The sequence below is a fragment of the Penaeus monodon genome, chromosome 16, assembly GCF_015228065.2.
Source record: "Penaeus monodon isolate SGIC_2016 chromosome 16, NSTDA_Pmon_1, whole genome shotgun sequence".
Taxonomy (NCBI): domain Eukaryota; kingdom Metazoa; phylum Arthropoda; class Malacostraca; order Decapoda; family Penaeidae; genus Penaeus; species Penaeus monodon.
In genome coordinates this window covers 46645195-46660194 of record NC_051401.1, presented here as the reverse complement: position 1 = coordinate 46660194, position 15000 = coordinate 46645195, and the positions used below count along the sequence as shown (strand labels likewise).

Sequence of the window (15000 nt, the reverse complement as noted above, 5' to 3'; positions counted from 1 at the left end):
TCCTAGTTCTGGTCTTTGCTGGAATAAATGCGGTGGAAATTTGTTTTGCCTTTCTGGAGTGCTTAAAGTGTAGAGGCCACTGCAGTTGCTAAAGTCACTATAGGTGACAAATTTTTCTTTTACTTTTTTGAAGTCTAATATAAGCCAGAGTAAGTTTACGCATTCATCCATATACATGTATTTAACCCTTTGATCATGGCCTAGGATTCCATGGCCATTCCCCTGTACGTGTCCAAAGTAGCAAAGGCTTGAAAGAGCTATTCTGAACATTATTGCAAGAATGTAAAAAGTCTATATTTAATTGTAAAAATGCTCAAAGTGCAATTTCATATGAAAAACTTGGAGTACAAATAATAATCATCAATTTGTCTGTTTACTTTTGCAGCTGATCTCATGAGAATTCATTATTTTATTTTGCAAAAAGCAGCTTTGGGAATACATGTATGTTATAAAGTTCATTTTTATCCATCTTATCATAGAGTATAATATAAGATACATATTCTCTTTTGAATCATTTTGAAAAAGTACTACTTTGTTGACTTGAGAAACCAAGAACATTTTATGAGGAGTTTCTAGTACATTTTCTCTGTGGTGCCCCTCAAAACATGGCATGCAGAAGGGAAGGGCAGAGATGGCAGCACTTCCTGGGCAAAATGGGCTACAGGGACCCATTGCCCAGGATGACGTGCAGGTTTTCCTAAGGAAGTGAACGGTTGTCGCCAAATACATTGCAGATGAGTGTAGAATTACAACTCTGGTAGCTTGACATGGTCAAAGGGTTAAAACAGAGTTGTGCTCTAACTTGTGGAGGTAATGTGGTATTGCCTATAGATTAAGTCTTTGTGGAAGTAAAACAAATAATTAATTTTAATTCAATAAACCCATAGCCACTGGGGATGTTTGGTAAGTACATGCCATGCCCACTGTGAGTTCAGTTTATTGATTTAAGCATAGATGGCTCCACAAGTGCTCTGACACCAAAGACTCAATTGCCTTGCCCTACCTATCTCACCTGTTACCCTTTTCTTCAATTTTCATTTTTTGATATTGGTGATAACTATAATACTCATGTCAGTTATGATACCGGTATCAATAACAATAGTAAAAACGGGAAAAGGTGGAATCACACATGTATACTAATTGACTTCTTGGTGGCTGAATACTTTTGGAGCATTCTGTTTATTAATACTTTTCATAGAACAGTGGGCATTACATGTGTCCAATGGCAATGGGTTGAAAGTTGATATCAGTTTGATAAAAAAGGGGACATCGTTGTTTTTTTATTTTGGCACGAGAATGTTTCTTTCTTCACCCTCTCGTGTCCAGGAAGTTTGAATCAAGTTTTTTGTCTGTGATCACATCCAAAAAAGATTCAGAAATTTTGCTTTAGCTGTAGCTAACTTAGCTTTGATAGAATAAATTATTGCCTGTAGGCTACCAGTGTAAGATGGTTTGGAAGAAAATTATTTTAGCAGATAAGCCAGTATGTGCTATAAAGATTGTGTGTCTGCAGAAGACTAGGTATGCAATATAAATGCTTGCATGTTTGCGCAAAAGGGTTAAGGAGGAACATTTCTGCAACATCAGCATTTTTTCTGGTAACTCTGCCTTTCTAACCCATTGCTTCAGTATTTTGAACAACTTGTTAGGTCATTATCTCCTCATAATGTGAGGAATTAAGCCTTAATTTTATTTATGAAATAGTTGATGTCATGAATTAATGGAGAATAATTTGGTGCTACTAAAAGTATGTAAATACATTGAAGATTGAGACGTACAATCAGTTTTGACTTCAATTTTGCTAGAAAAATGCTAGTATTATGAGGTTAAATTTGAATTTTATTGTCCAGTCAACTTAAAACTTCACAGACTTGCATGTAATGTGGTATGAGAGGTTTTGGTTTTCTTTTGAATGAGATACTAATCTTTTGATTTAAATATGGGTAACTAATCTTTTGGTTTGTGGAAATTGTAACATTATTAAATGGTGGAGGAATATTTCCATGTGATATTTTTATGTACAGTTTTGTGTTTTTGCAATTTCATTGCTGGTGTGTAGTATATTTTATGCAGGTTTCCTTTGTTGTGCACTCTGAGACTGTGCAATATGTTTCATTCTTTGAGTAGTAAGCATTTCTTATTAACCTGCCTCACTGTAGTCCCAGTATAGTATGTCCCACCTCTTTCATTCACCAACAATGTATAAATAATGAATTTGAGGTTGACTTGACTAAGCCTAGTAGTAGTGTGCTGGCATTCCTAGGATTAGGGGAACTAAAGAGTTTATATTCTTGTGTGTCATGTAGTAGGGGATGGTGGTGGGCCTGCGCCTGTGTGTGCGGTTCCCGACCTCCCGACGACAGTGGCGGTGGCTGAGGTTACACCTGTGACCCGCCTGCAAGGTGGGCCACACCTGTGTTTACTCCACCCAGTGACACTTCACCCCACCTTATGAGTGGCACTTCAGTATTTTCCATTTCCAGTGACCTTACATGCTACCCAGTGTGACCATAGTGACCTAGCCAGAGCTCGTTTTACCTCATTATCTCTCTCACAATCTCTCTTCTCCCCTTATCTTTTTCTCATGCTCACTCCTTTTTTATTTCTACCTTTTGGGTTCAGATCCCAAACTTTCATATCTAAAGAAATATTAATTTTAAACTTTCTTGAAAGATAATCATGGGTATAGCAGACATGAATGGATATGACAAATTCATCTAAATAGCCTAGCTTCTTTAAGTCGTTTGATTATTTCTGTGCAGTTTTATTATAAATGAGATGTATTTTTGAATCTTATTACAAATATGCCATTCCCTGAAGAGCTTGTGTTTACTTTGTCTGTGGGTTACAGATACCTTTGATGATGCAGTAGAGGAGAGAGTCATCAATGAGGAGTACAAGATATGGAAGAAAAACACCCCCTTTCTGTACGACCTGGTGATGACCCATGCTTTGGAATGGCCCTCCCTCACTGCCCAGTGGCTGCCTGATGTTACAAGGTGAGTGCAACTGAGGGTATGAGAGAGATAAATATCTGATGAGTTTATTAGGAGGAGGGGGTGGCTTGGTGCAAAGTGAATGTGTGGTATATAGCCACTAGGAATTTTTTGATTAACATTTTCTAACCTGAAATTTGTACGGGTCCTCTCTTCTAGATTTATACCGATTCGTATTTTAAGTAACATTTATTTGTTTTTATTATTATTATTATTATTATTATTATTATTATTATTATTACCTATCTCAAGGTATTATTGGGGTAGCAGTTGCTGCTTCATGCACCAGAAAATAAGTGTCAACAGTTTTTTTAGTTTTGTAAACCAGTGACTTATGAATGTCTTTTTATCCTATAAAAAGGCTAGACAAGTAATGCTCATGAAGAATTTTATTGTGTAAACCTGCTGAGTAAGTGTTTGAGAATCTCGTTTGGAAAATAAATGAAAGGCCCGAGGGAGGATGCCTACTCAGATCAGTAATAACAGTAATTAAAAAAGTAATAGAAAGCCAAAGAAAAATTTAACCCAAGCCAAGGCTTAGACATAAAGATTCAAATCTGACTTGTACAAATAAATGAGTGAATAAACCCTACTGTTCATAAAAATGACCAGAAACACAAACCTAAACTGGGTGCTTTACCATTAAACTCCTACCAGATATCAAAGACTTCATATTTCTAGGCAGGGTCTCCTCCATAGGACCCATTCCCTATATTCCCTAGCTGGGGGCTCTGCTTCTGGGCCTCCCAGTCACCATATATTCCTATAAATGTTCATTCCTTTTAAAGATACAAATTGGGTTTACTTTGCCGTTGAAGGCAAGATATGCAGTGCTGAGAAAGCGAGAAATCTCTGATATCTGTTGGTTATGTGCAGCTGGGACATAGTTCATTTTCCCCTGAATAGTGGGAAAGAATTCAGAAATGCAAAGTAGCACTGTCAGTAGCTTTTGGTTCCAAGTGGCAAATGAGTATTATGACAATAGAACTGGTGTGTGTGCTAGTAGATGGTTATGTACATTGTGTATGGATGTAACAGTTGTTTTTAGTAAAAATGTGTACATGATAATATACAGGACGGGAAAGTACAGTGAATTCATATTTTGTTGTGTGATAAAAATAGAGATTGAAAAATACAGAAGTATTGTGCGTTTTGAAGAGCGAAAATGACATTATGATGTATATTACATATACAGTTTATACAGGGTTACCACACAGGTAAGCAGTTCAGGTGAGGTAAGGCTGGACTGAACTTAGCTCGTTACTGCTGGGTCATGTGTACAGCCGTCATAACAAACCACTTGATCTGCCGGGTACAGTGACATGCATGGCGACACACTAGAGAGCATCAAGCATGAAATTCCGCTACATGTAGTAGACTCCTCCTCCCAGAAATCACTGGAGTCTATGATGCCGTGAGATTTCTAATACCCATCACTGAAGGATTAATCTTATTATACAGATTATTGCATGTATCATTGAGAGTAGTTTTTTCCTCTCTTCAAGGGAATATCTGCAAAAAAGCCTACTGTTATGTAAAAAAAAGAAAAAAAAATCACACTTTGAGATTGCAACATAATTTTTACTAATTGTAGACCATACAGTTACATTTCTTTTTGTGCTTTTTAAATTATATGGATGGGGTGCTTATTCATCCCCCCCCCCCCCCCCAGGAAGCTGAAATTTTGAGTGAAAACTTGTACATACATTTCTTCTGCTTTTCCTCCTAATTTGTTGCTAGACTTGTCCCGCCACCCCCACACACACACTTTTTTTTATGATGATAATAATAATAGTAGTAGTAGTAAAGACTATCATTTGCTTCAATCTGAATATCTTACCAATGAAAGAAAGAGCGCTGAAATCAGATAATTTGTGTTCGGACTTATTCAGTCTTCTTCCTCTCTTCCTTCCCTTTCCCTCCTTACCATCTTTTTAGATATATTTATTTACCACAGAATATTAAGCCTTTCCCACCACTATGGATGAGAAAAACTGAGGAGGGTGATAAACTATCAATAAATTGGCACAAAATTATTTATAATTTCTTTTGTTACTTGGAAATGTGGGCAGTGGATGTAAGTCTGATTCCAAGATCTCTAATATCAAAGTATACATAATAATATGTATATGGGGCCAATTTTTAGCAAACTAATATAAAAATGTTAATAAAATGACCCACCTCAGATATGAATCAATGTTACTAAGCCATATAACATATCAAATAGAAGATTAACACAACTTATAATGGCACAAGTGCATTAGACAAGGCCGAGAAAAGTCAAATCTTATTCCCCATCCAGACAAATGGCCAATGAGTGTATATTTCATGCTTGTTTAGCATTACCAGATTGAGCAATCCCCAATAGCCATTAGTTGCCATGGGCACACATGTCCATACAAATGATGAGCACACAGCAGACCAAGGTGTGGTGAGGTAATGACTAATGATTATCCAATAAACATTGGGTAGCAACCTACACTTGTGCCTGCCAACCACCCTTTAAACATTACTTTGGAACATTATTTAGTTAGTGTTTGCCCATTTATGTGAATGGGGCCTTAGGAAAAGATGTCCATGTAATGTCCACTAGTTTTTTGTAAATTGTCTATACATATGGCTCCACAAGTGCTCAGACACCAAGGAATTGACTAATGTGACTCTTCAGTTTTTCCCCTTTCCTTGAGTTTTATTGAAAAAGTTCTATTACTATTCTTATGGGTAATGTTGTTAATGACATTATAGTATTATATTCATTAACAATATTAATAGCAATATAAGATTTTATAAAAATACCAAAAATCAGAGAAAAGGGTAAGTGGGATTAGAAATAAAGTGCAGACATCTGTGTAAACACTGTGTACAAACTAAAATCACTGTGGATCTTACGTGTATACACCATCCCCAGCAGCAAAGGATTAATTACCATAGAATCATACCTGTGAAAAAGGAATGGAATGTAAGCCGAATTAGAAAGCTCTAATAATGTTCATGTAAGACAGATGTGCATTTTAAGTAGATCCTTCAGCCACTGATATCAAATTGCAAAAAGGTCTTAAGTCAATAAATATTTGAAATGGCTGAAATATTATAATGGAGTTGAAGCAAGTTGCAAGGAATTAAAAAAAAATCTGTATAAATCTAGTATTTATTGGTACATCAGCAACCAATTATATTCAGTAATATTAATGAAGTAAATATAAACACATACAACAGAAATTAAAAGCAGTAACTGCATCTGTGCCTGTCTACTGCATCCACACAGGAAACAGGCACGGCCTTTTCAATGTTTGCTGTTTCTACTCTTCTGGCATCATCACCATCTGTGCCCATGATGTGGCAACCATCTACCCGAGCATGAATTACCCTCTTATGGACCAAAGTCACCTTAAAGTGCGGTGAGAACAGGGCCAAAGAAACCATAACTATGGATAAAAATGGCATTAAGTAGACCCTATGATCATACAAGGAACCTTAAAATCTCCAAATGACCATTTATATACTTGCTTTGAAATTTTAAATCCATTAGATGATCTACGTTGTGATACGAATTAAAATATTATAGAAGGGACCTGTATTATTTGTTTTCAGTGTCATATTAATATTTATAGATAGCTTATGCAATATCTAAATCATAATGACTGGTCAAATTCTAATAATTCAGAAAGATTGGAAAGTATGGCTAATAGTATTTGCCAAACAATTCCAAAATAACACGAAAGAAGTCTAGAAGAAATCAATAATATATATATATATATATATATATATATATATATATATATATATATATATATATATATATATATATATATATATATATAAAGAAAAATTATTTAAAGCAAATTATTCTAATGCCAGTTTGGATAAGCAATGCTACAAATACCATATAAAGAAAACCTGAAAAAATATTGTATCATATGATAACATTTCAAACATGAGAATTTGATCATCTTCAAAAGAAAGGTAAATTCATCAAATAGGTATAGATATCTTCTTCTTTTTTATCTACATAGATATATATCCACATATCTAATACTTTTAAACCTATATATCAGTATATCTATATATGGATTTATAAATTATATATCTAACTATATATTCGTGCCATCACCGATGCGGTGTTTGACGAACTACTTGGCGCCTTGCTGACATGTAGTTGACTGCGTCTTCATACTGGGTTGGCTGACGAGTGATCCTTCCCCAGTGAAGTAGTTGGTCTAGGTAATCATTGTTGATGATTCCCATCCCACTATCATATATACGGTAGACTCACCCACTACCGTGTGTAGGTTTGCTTTACCTAAATTATGCAAATTCGGGCGTGTGTATGTGTGTGTGTGTGTGTGTGTGTGTGTGTGTGTGTGTGTGTGTGTGTGTGTGTGTGTGTGTGTGTGTGTGTGTGTGTGTGTGTGTGTGTGTGTGTGTGTGTGTGTGTGTGTGTTTTAATATATATAAACAAAGTGATCCGCGATGCACCGAAGCAAACGCCTCCTTGTGCTCCATCAGCAGGACGAAGGTCATGTATTTAGAAAAGGTTTCCTCCCTTGCAAGTTCTTGATATACTGTTCCTTGTCCCTTCTCCGAATCCTGTACGCCTGGGAATGATGCAGGTCTTGATCCCCAGATAGCAGAGCCGTGCAACACTTTTCTGTGGCCTCCAGTTTTTCATGCGAGTTAAGATTCTGCCTTGCTCTTGGGTTATTGACAATGAGCTGCTTCAAGCATTTTGTGCTTGATAGTATCCCACAGTACTACAGGTCGCCGAGTGCTGTCAAACGATCAGAGTTTTCTCTGGCAAACCTCCAAGCACATTCCCCCTCCCTCAGTCTGCCCAAGTGAAACACTCTGGGGTGCACACGACAGACGGCGGAACCCGAAGGGTAGCCACAATTTATCTCTGGTCGATACCACAGAACTCAGCACTCCGGTAGTTCCTGCAGCTTTGGAGGATCTTCCAACGAGTGTTTATATGTTTGTGGTTGACCTCATTGGCCACATTACCCTTATAACTGTATCAAGTTTAGCAATGTATGTTGGAGCACTGGTGCCAGGTACCAAAATGTTTAATTTTAGCTCTTCTCACTACTAAAATCAACTCCTGAGCCATGGGGTCTCGTAGCCAGCTCGATCCCAACCGAATACCACATTGAAATCACCCGAACATTGCCAATATCTCGCCGAGGACAGCTGCCTGCCGTAGATACGAGTATGGCACACAAAAAAATCTTTCACATCAAGTTTATAAGCATCGTAGGGGCGTACACAGCAATAAACACTGAGTTCTGCCACCTACGTTCATCAAGCCGATGTCAGGCCTTCTCACCTCCGAGAGGGTCATCTTAACCCTCCACTGCTTCAGTTCTCTCGATGATCCTGCTGGAAAGAGCGGATGTTTCAAGGCCCCCACGGGAACAGTTAAACCTCAAGCAGTCACTCAGAATGGATGCCACCTCTGCCTCCCCTGCCAACGTTGCCCAGATGAAGGGGGGCAGATGGCTGCAAGACCCGTTGTCCACCCTTGGTTTGCTTGGGCATTGTCCCACAAGCCTCACACCGGGTTAGCGGTCATCTAGACTGAAGCAGGCGAGTAATCCCTGCTCCAAAACTCCTTCTTTGTGGTCAGCCCCCCCCACACACACACACACACACACAACGGGACCCACACTCGGCTCACTTGCCGAGAGACAGGGCAGAAGCCTTCTTCCTGCATCACTGTTTAATCGAGACACTTCCAGTGGGATAAATCTTAGGGACTAAGGGACAGGAATTAGTAAGAAGCCAAGGCGTTTGTAGGCTATGACCCCTTCGCCTCCTGCTGCTCCAAGAGCCTCCACAGGTACCCAGTTTCCATAAGGAGCCAATAAGGCACTGTAAAAGTATTGGTGAAGAGGCTATGTACTGGTAGGGGAGGTTTAGGCAGAGCTGCTACCTTATTCCGCACCAGACAAGCCAGCGGCAGCAGCTACAAGCGAGTAGGTATGCAAAGGGAGGCATGTGACTATCATTCTCAACATGAAACATCCATACACACACGCGCGCGCGCAAGCAACACACACACACACACACACACACCACACACACACACACACACACACACACACACACACACACACACACGCACACGCACACGCACATACACACACACACACACACACACACACACACACACACACACACACACACACACACACACACACACACACACACATATATATATATATATATATATATATATATATATATATATATATATATATATATATGTGTGTGTGTGTGTGTGTGTGTGTGTGTGTGTGTGTGTGTGTACGTGTGTGTGTTACTGTGTGTGTTTATGTATGTACGTATGTATGTATCTATGCATGTATGTGTGTATGTGTTTGTATGCGCATACGTGTTTTTAAGCTTTTTTTTATGTTGTCCAAGTAATTTGAATTTGGTGCCCGCCACTGACATGCAATCGTATATTTGATAATACTTCTGTAATTTTACTCTCTTCCCCCAAAAGGATCAACACGCATCATCCTTAAATACATCAAAACATCATATATGAAAAATAACAGCGAAATGTACCCATAAAATTTCAGATTATTTCCTTAAATACATCATAAATTAACTTTTACGCAACCTGGTTTTAGGGCGAGTCGAGCTGCGCGCTGATTGGTCAGAATCGGAAGACGAAGTTTATGAAGTTGTCAAACAATTTTCTGTAAAATACAAAGGGTTTATTTTACATATTTTGGTGACTCTAGGTTAATGATATAAGTCCGGAATGGTGAGTTTGGTATCCTAGTTTTCGTTTTAGCTTTTTTTTTTTTAAGCTGAAGTGATTTTAATATAAAGAATTATGTAGGTCGGTGAAGTTCATGAATGTTTTTTTGGGGGAAATAAATTTTCAGAAGTTTTGACATGTTATTTTCGTTATTATTGACATGTCCCTATAATGACATATCATAGCATTAGACTGCAACCGGACTGCAAGATATGGCCTTTGCACAACTAAGATATTTTTCCTCCTTAAATGGAGAGACTTCATAGCAAGAGATGTTTTCTTCCTGAAACTTCGTAAGTCACTCTAGATATTCAGCAAAAAAAAATAATAATAATAAATGAATAAATAAGCATATTTAGAACAACTTCAATTAACTGGTTTCGAGGAAATTTGTATTTTTTTAAATAATCATATATAGAACACCTTTGCACAGCTAGTTACGAGGAAATTTGCGTTTTTCTGAAATTTCGTCGGACACGATGGCTCCACAAATGCTCAGCCACCAAGGAGTTAATTAGATGCTAGTGACCTCATGCATGCATATGTATATATATATATATATATATATATATATATATATATATATATATATATATATATATATATATATATATATACACACTCTTTTTCTTTCCTTCTTTTCAGTTTGTAGGAAAAAATGTTGTTTTCTAATTTTCAGATTATTAACAACACTATGATTATTATTACATTATTGGTATGCCCATCTTCCCAACCATCTGCAACCATTGGCCTAAATTTAGTTGTTCTGTCCATTACAGGTAGTTTATCTTGTACCAAATGAAACTGTAATCTATACCTTTTATTTCACAAGATTATAAAAAGAGGATATTTAATATAAATAAATATTAATATAAATAAAACCATTTAGAGCAAGCTGAATCCGCAATGGAAATTTCATCTTTACAAATTATAAAGTTCTCGTAAACCTCCCTAGTTGTTTAGTGTCACAGAGAAACTTTTTTTTTTTTTTTTTAAACAAAACATATTTTATGACTTCATTTCATATGATAATCTACCTCCTCAAGACTACGGACAAGAAATTAGAAAATGAATTGGAAGATACGGTACAGCATGCTACTTTTCATTACACGAATCATGAAAAATTACTGAGTCTTTTCCAATACCCCCTTTTTTTTTAGGCAGCAATGGATGGGGAGCGCTTCGTGTCGCACCTGCAGAGCCTGGGGGTGCCGGGAGCCGAACGTCTGGTGGGCAGTAACTTTGACTGGCTCTTCCTGACTGATGACGGCTCACCGCTCACCGCCTTCCTGGAGTGGTTCTCGGCTAATGTTCTGCCCACGGACATACTTACAGATGAAGACTTGCTTGAGTGAGTGTTTTTTTTTTTTTCTCTTTTCATTTTCTTTTCTTTCTCTTTTCTTTTTCTTTTTTCTATTTTTTTCTTTTACTTTTTTTTTCTTTCTTTATCTTCTCTTTTCTTTTACTTTTTTTAAAGTATTCTAAACAAAGTAGTCATAAAAAGGAATGTGTTAGCCATTTTGACTGCTCGAAGGCTACTTTGACATTTGACTAGGTAGAAGACACTTGATTAATCAGAATGAACCAAAAGGAATGGAAGCAGAAAAGTCCAGCCCGTGATATAGGTGAAGGTGAAGGTGGTGGCTTAGATAATAACTTTAGAACCCTTTCAATTTTTGTTTTTTTTTTTTTTGAGTGATGTTGAACTTCCTTTTCTGATATCATGAATCACGCAGGTTTGAGGAGCTGAAATCCCGTGGAGAGGTGCTGACGGGCCACCAGCTGGAGGAAATGGAGGCCTGCCTGTCCGGCCTGCCAACCAGCTTCAACTCTGCCTGCGAGCCAGATGGGCAGCAGGACGTGCTCTCCCAGGAGGAACGTGAGAGGCTCGAGTCGCAGCTGGAAGTCCTGTCGATGCGCAAAGATCAGCTGAGGTACAAACTTCCAGGCATTGCTTTGAATATTTGGGTGTTCTGTCATTGTTTGAAATCCTTGTGACTGTGATAGAACGAACTCACTTTCTGGAAAAGTTTTGAACTGAAGATTTGGAGAGTAGGAGAAGTTGGAAATCAAATGGATGTTGGTAGAAATGCCGCAAAGGGTCTGTCGGGTTTTGAGGGTCAGTTTGGTCCCACAGCGCACACAAGATGGAGCTGCGGGAGGAAGCCTTCAGAGCCAGCAAAAGCGTGAAAGCAGCCGAGGCATCCCTGAAATCCCAGCAAGAGTCTATCCTCAGCACCAGTCGCCAGCTCACCCATGCTCATTCCGAGCTGGCCTCCACGCTCGACAAGCTTACGGATATTTTTATCACTTTCAATAAAACAGTAAGTCAAATAATCACTGGGCTTTTACCACCGAGAAATGTTGCTTTTCAATATCAGCTTTGAGAGTGTCATTTCACACTTTTGTATAATTATTTATTGTAATTTAATGGAATATAGTACAATTTTGATATATTAGGCCATGTATCTGAATACTCTAGATACTCATGATCTTGATATAGGCAGAATAGCTATAATAGTTTTCTTTTCCTTCTTTCCTTCTTAATGAATTGGGTTACTTTGATAAGACTGCAACTAACATAGTGTTAATCTCCATCATATTCATATACATATTAATGAATATTTTATATTTTCAAGGTAGAAGATGAGGCCAAATTCATGTCTCAGCTAGACTTTGAAAAGTGGTGTGATGAGGAGGCTAAGTTTACAGATAAACTGAAGACTTATATCAAAAGACAATTCAGAGAGGTGAGTTTATTGAGAGAAAGGCAAAGGGATGTTAAGGAAAAGGCTTGGTATTATATATACTGTTATGTTTATTTCTTTTTTTCAAGAGTAACTCACAGTGGTTGAAGAAATGGGTCTGTAACTGATTTATGTTATTGATTAACTTGCTGTATATTTTGTCTTTGTATTTACCTGTTCTTTTAATTATGTCATTGCAATGCACTATTGATGTTTTTTTTTTTTTTTTTTTTTATGTTTTTTTTTTTTTTTTTTCTCCCCACGAGTCATTAGTCACCTCACTTTCCCCTTCTGTCGCAGGGAATAGGAGAGATTGCAGGCATTGGAGACACCTCAGAGTACTGTCTCTTGGATGTGGACCACTTGGACCTCCACCTGGTCAGGGGCTCTGGGAAGGCAGAGTATGCACAGAATGTAGAGGAACTAAACAGGCTGAACAAGTTGTGAGTTTTGTTTGTGTGTTGGTGGGAGACAGGGGTGTAAATTTGTGCCTTTTCAGGATCCTTGGTGTAGGTCTCTGCGTCAAGGCAGGTCATTTCGGTTACCTGTTGATATGAATTTAATTTGATGTTGCATCATTACAGAAGAGTTTATATTCTCCTTCATTTTTTATTTTGTTCATGATTGCACATCATTTTGTCGCAAGCTATAATCACACTATTCATTCCACAAATGCAATGTTCAAGGCTCCGGCAGACAGAGGAATGGCGGCTGGAAGGCCTACTGCTTCAGGCACGTAGGAGAGCAGAAGTGGAGGAAGCAAACCGTCTCTTAGCTGCCATCCATAGGACTCAGCTACCTTCATCTGTCCCACTTCTACAGTATGTTTCTTAATTCACCTGTTTTGAAGAAAATGGTCCTTATTGATTTCATGGACATTGATTTGTATTGTAGTTATTTTTTATGGGCTGAGTTATATTTACTTACGAATGGATTTGAGTTTTTATGTAGATATGATATATATACAGTAATATACACCACACAAACTCAGTGTTAAGGTTTACTTTCATATACTTCAAGAGACTTTTTATCATTTTATTCAATAATCAGTCAATCATCTAAGATTTCTTCAGTGTCTAGAAAGTAAGTACCAACTGGCATTGCAGACAGCAAGGTCGAGATGCATCAGAGTCGCGAATGGTATTGAAACTAAAGAGGGAGCAGCAACAGCAGGTTCTTCTATCCTTAATCAGCGAGGTAACGCAGCTGGAGAGTACCAGAACCATTTGCGGCAACTACCAGCTCAAGTGTCAGCGTCAGGAGTACTTTTTGCAGAAACAGAAAATAGTAAGTTCTTCTAATTCTGTGATTTTTCTGTTGTTTTCTGAGGTTAGAGTTTTGTTATTGTTTGAGAATATACTGCAAATATTCATTTACCATTCTCTAATACATTATTCAAGTGAATCATTATACCTGTATCGGAGTAGGTGATGGATCATCTGTTGGCTCAAGTGGCACGGCATGACTGGTTCAATGTGGCTCTTGACTTGGAGCACCAAAAAATCAAGGACATCTTGGAGGTGGCTGGAAGCATCAATGCCATTGTGTCAGAGAGGGATTCCAGATACCAGGAAAGGATGGTTAGTAATCCCCTTTTTATTCATATATTTTACAGTATAGGGTATACTCATATTTTATAAGTTTCATCCCTACTAATACTGCTTTCTGCATGCTGCTGTTTAGATTATATAAAATAAATAAGTGCACAGTATTAATAAATATTGTATATCCCTGTATGTACATGTATTAATAGCCCAAAATCCCACCATATTCTTAACTTCAAAGTGCTTTGTGATATGGTTGTGACTATGGCAGTGCATGAATAGCATAATTCACAGTGTCTCTCCTTATACACCTGTGTTTTACTGTGTTTGTGAACCATGATGCTCTTTACCAATATGCAAGGTAAAGCCCTCAGAAAACCAAGACCATGGTGAAAGATTCTGTGAAATATGGAATTACACTTTACAGTTCTTTTTTTTCTGGTCATCTCTATCAATCTGTTCACCTTACAGAAACGCTTTGAAATCCTAAGTAAGCACCATGATGAGATGAAGGCCTTGGGTCAGCTGCCTCCTGCTTTGATCACCCTGTCACAGCTGATGCCTCTTCCCACAGTTCCTCATTCCCAGGAGGATCAGAAGGAGGCTCCTGTTACTGGCAAGACTCTGGAAAAGCAGGTAGAGATGCTGCTTAGAGCACTCAACAGTGCAAGGGAACAGATGGCTACAGCCAGAAATCCACAGTTCTCAGTGTTAAACAGAATGTAAGTTCCTGCTGTGGCTAATATTTGGGTTTGTAAAATATATGCTCTTGTTAATTATAGAGTCAGTCTAACAAAATATAAATAAGAAGGTAAGTAAATAAATGAAAAATAGAATGTAAAGTTAATACCTCTTTATTTCTACAGGTCAATGAACTGCGCTTTGCTAGAAACAGGTCTATTTGGTAGTGCTGGGAGTCTGGGAGCTCTTCCTCTGGCCTGGCT

General features: G+C 37.9%; 2 protein-coding genes across 3 annotated transcripts in view; both read left to right on the top strand.

Moving 5' to 3' along the window:
- The window catches only part of LOC119582870, a 5144-nt gene extending 2113 nt beyond the window's left edge, over nt 1–3031 (top strand). The window contains exons 2-3 of the mRNA XM_037931370.1: nt 2307–2402; nt 2852–3031. Coding sequence (XP_037787298.1) covers nt 2307–2402; nt 2852–3003 — 248 coding nt within the window. The 3' untranslated portion in view covers nt 3004–3031. The remainder of the gene's footprint in view (nt 1–2306; nt 2403–2851) is intronic.
- Nucleotides 1–15000, top strand: part of LOC119582869 (AUGMIN subunit 3-like) — a 23583-nt gene that overhangs the window by 7820 nt on the left and 763 nt on the right. Inside the window, exons 1-11 of one of the 2 annotated variants that reach the window (XM_037931367.1) lie at nt 9631–9768; nt 10926–11116; nt 11502–11699; nt 11903–12089; nt 12405–12515; nt 12813–12955; nt 13199–13333; nt 13619–13799; nt 13940–14092; nt 14528–14778; nt 14923–15000. The exon at nt 14923–15000 is cut by the window's right edge and continues 103 nt beyond it. In XM_037931367.1, the coding sequence (XP_037787295.1) occupies nt 9766–9768; nt 10926–11116; nt 11502–11699; nt 11903–12089; nt 12405–12515; nt 12813–12955; nt 13199–13333; nt 13619–13799; nt 13940–14092; nt 14528–14778; nt 14923–15000 (1631 nt within the window). In that variant the 5' untranslated portion in view covers nt 9631–9765. Of the gene's footprint in view, nt 1–9630; nt 9769–10925; nt 11117–11501; nt 11700–11902; nt 12090–12404; nt 12516–12812; nt 12956–13198; nt 13334–13618; nt 13800–13939; nt 14093–14527; nt 14779–14922 lie in introns of those variants that run through there. The other variant, XM_037931369.1, reaches the window with a different exon arrangement.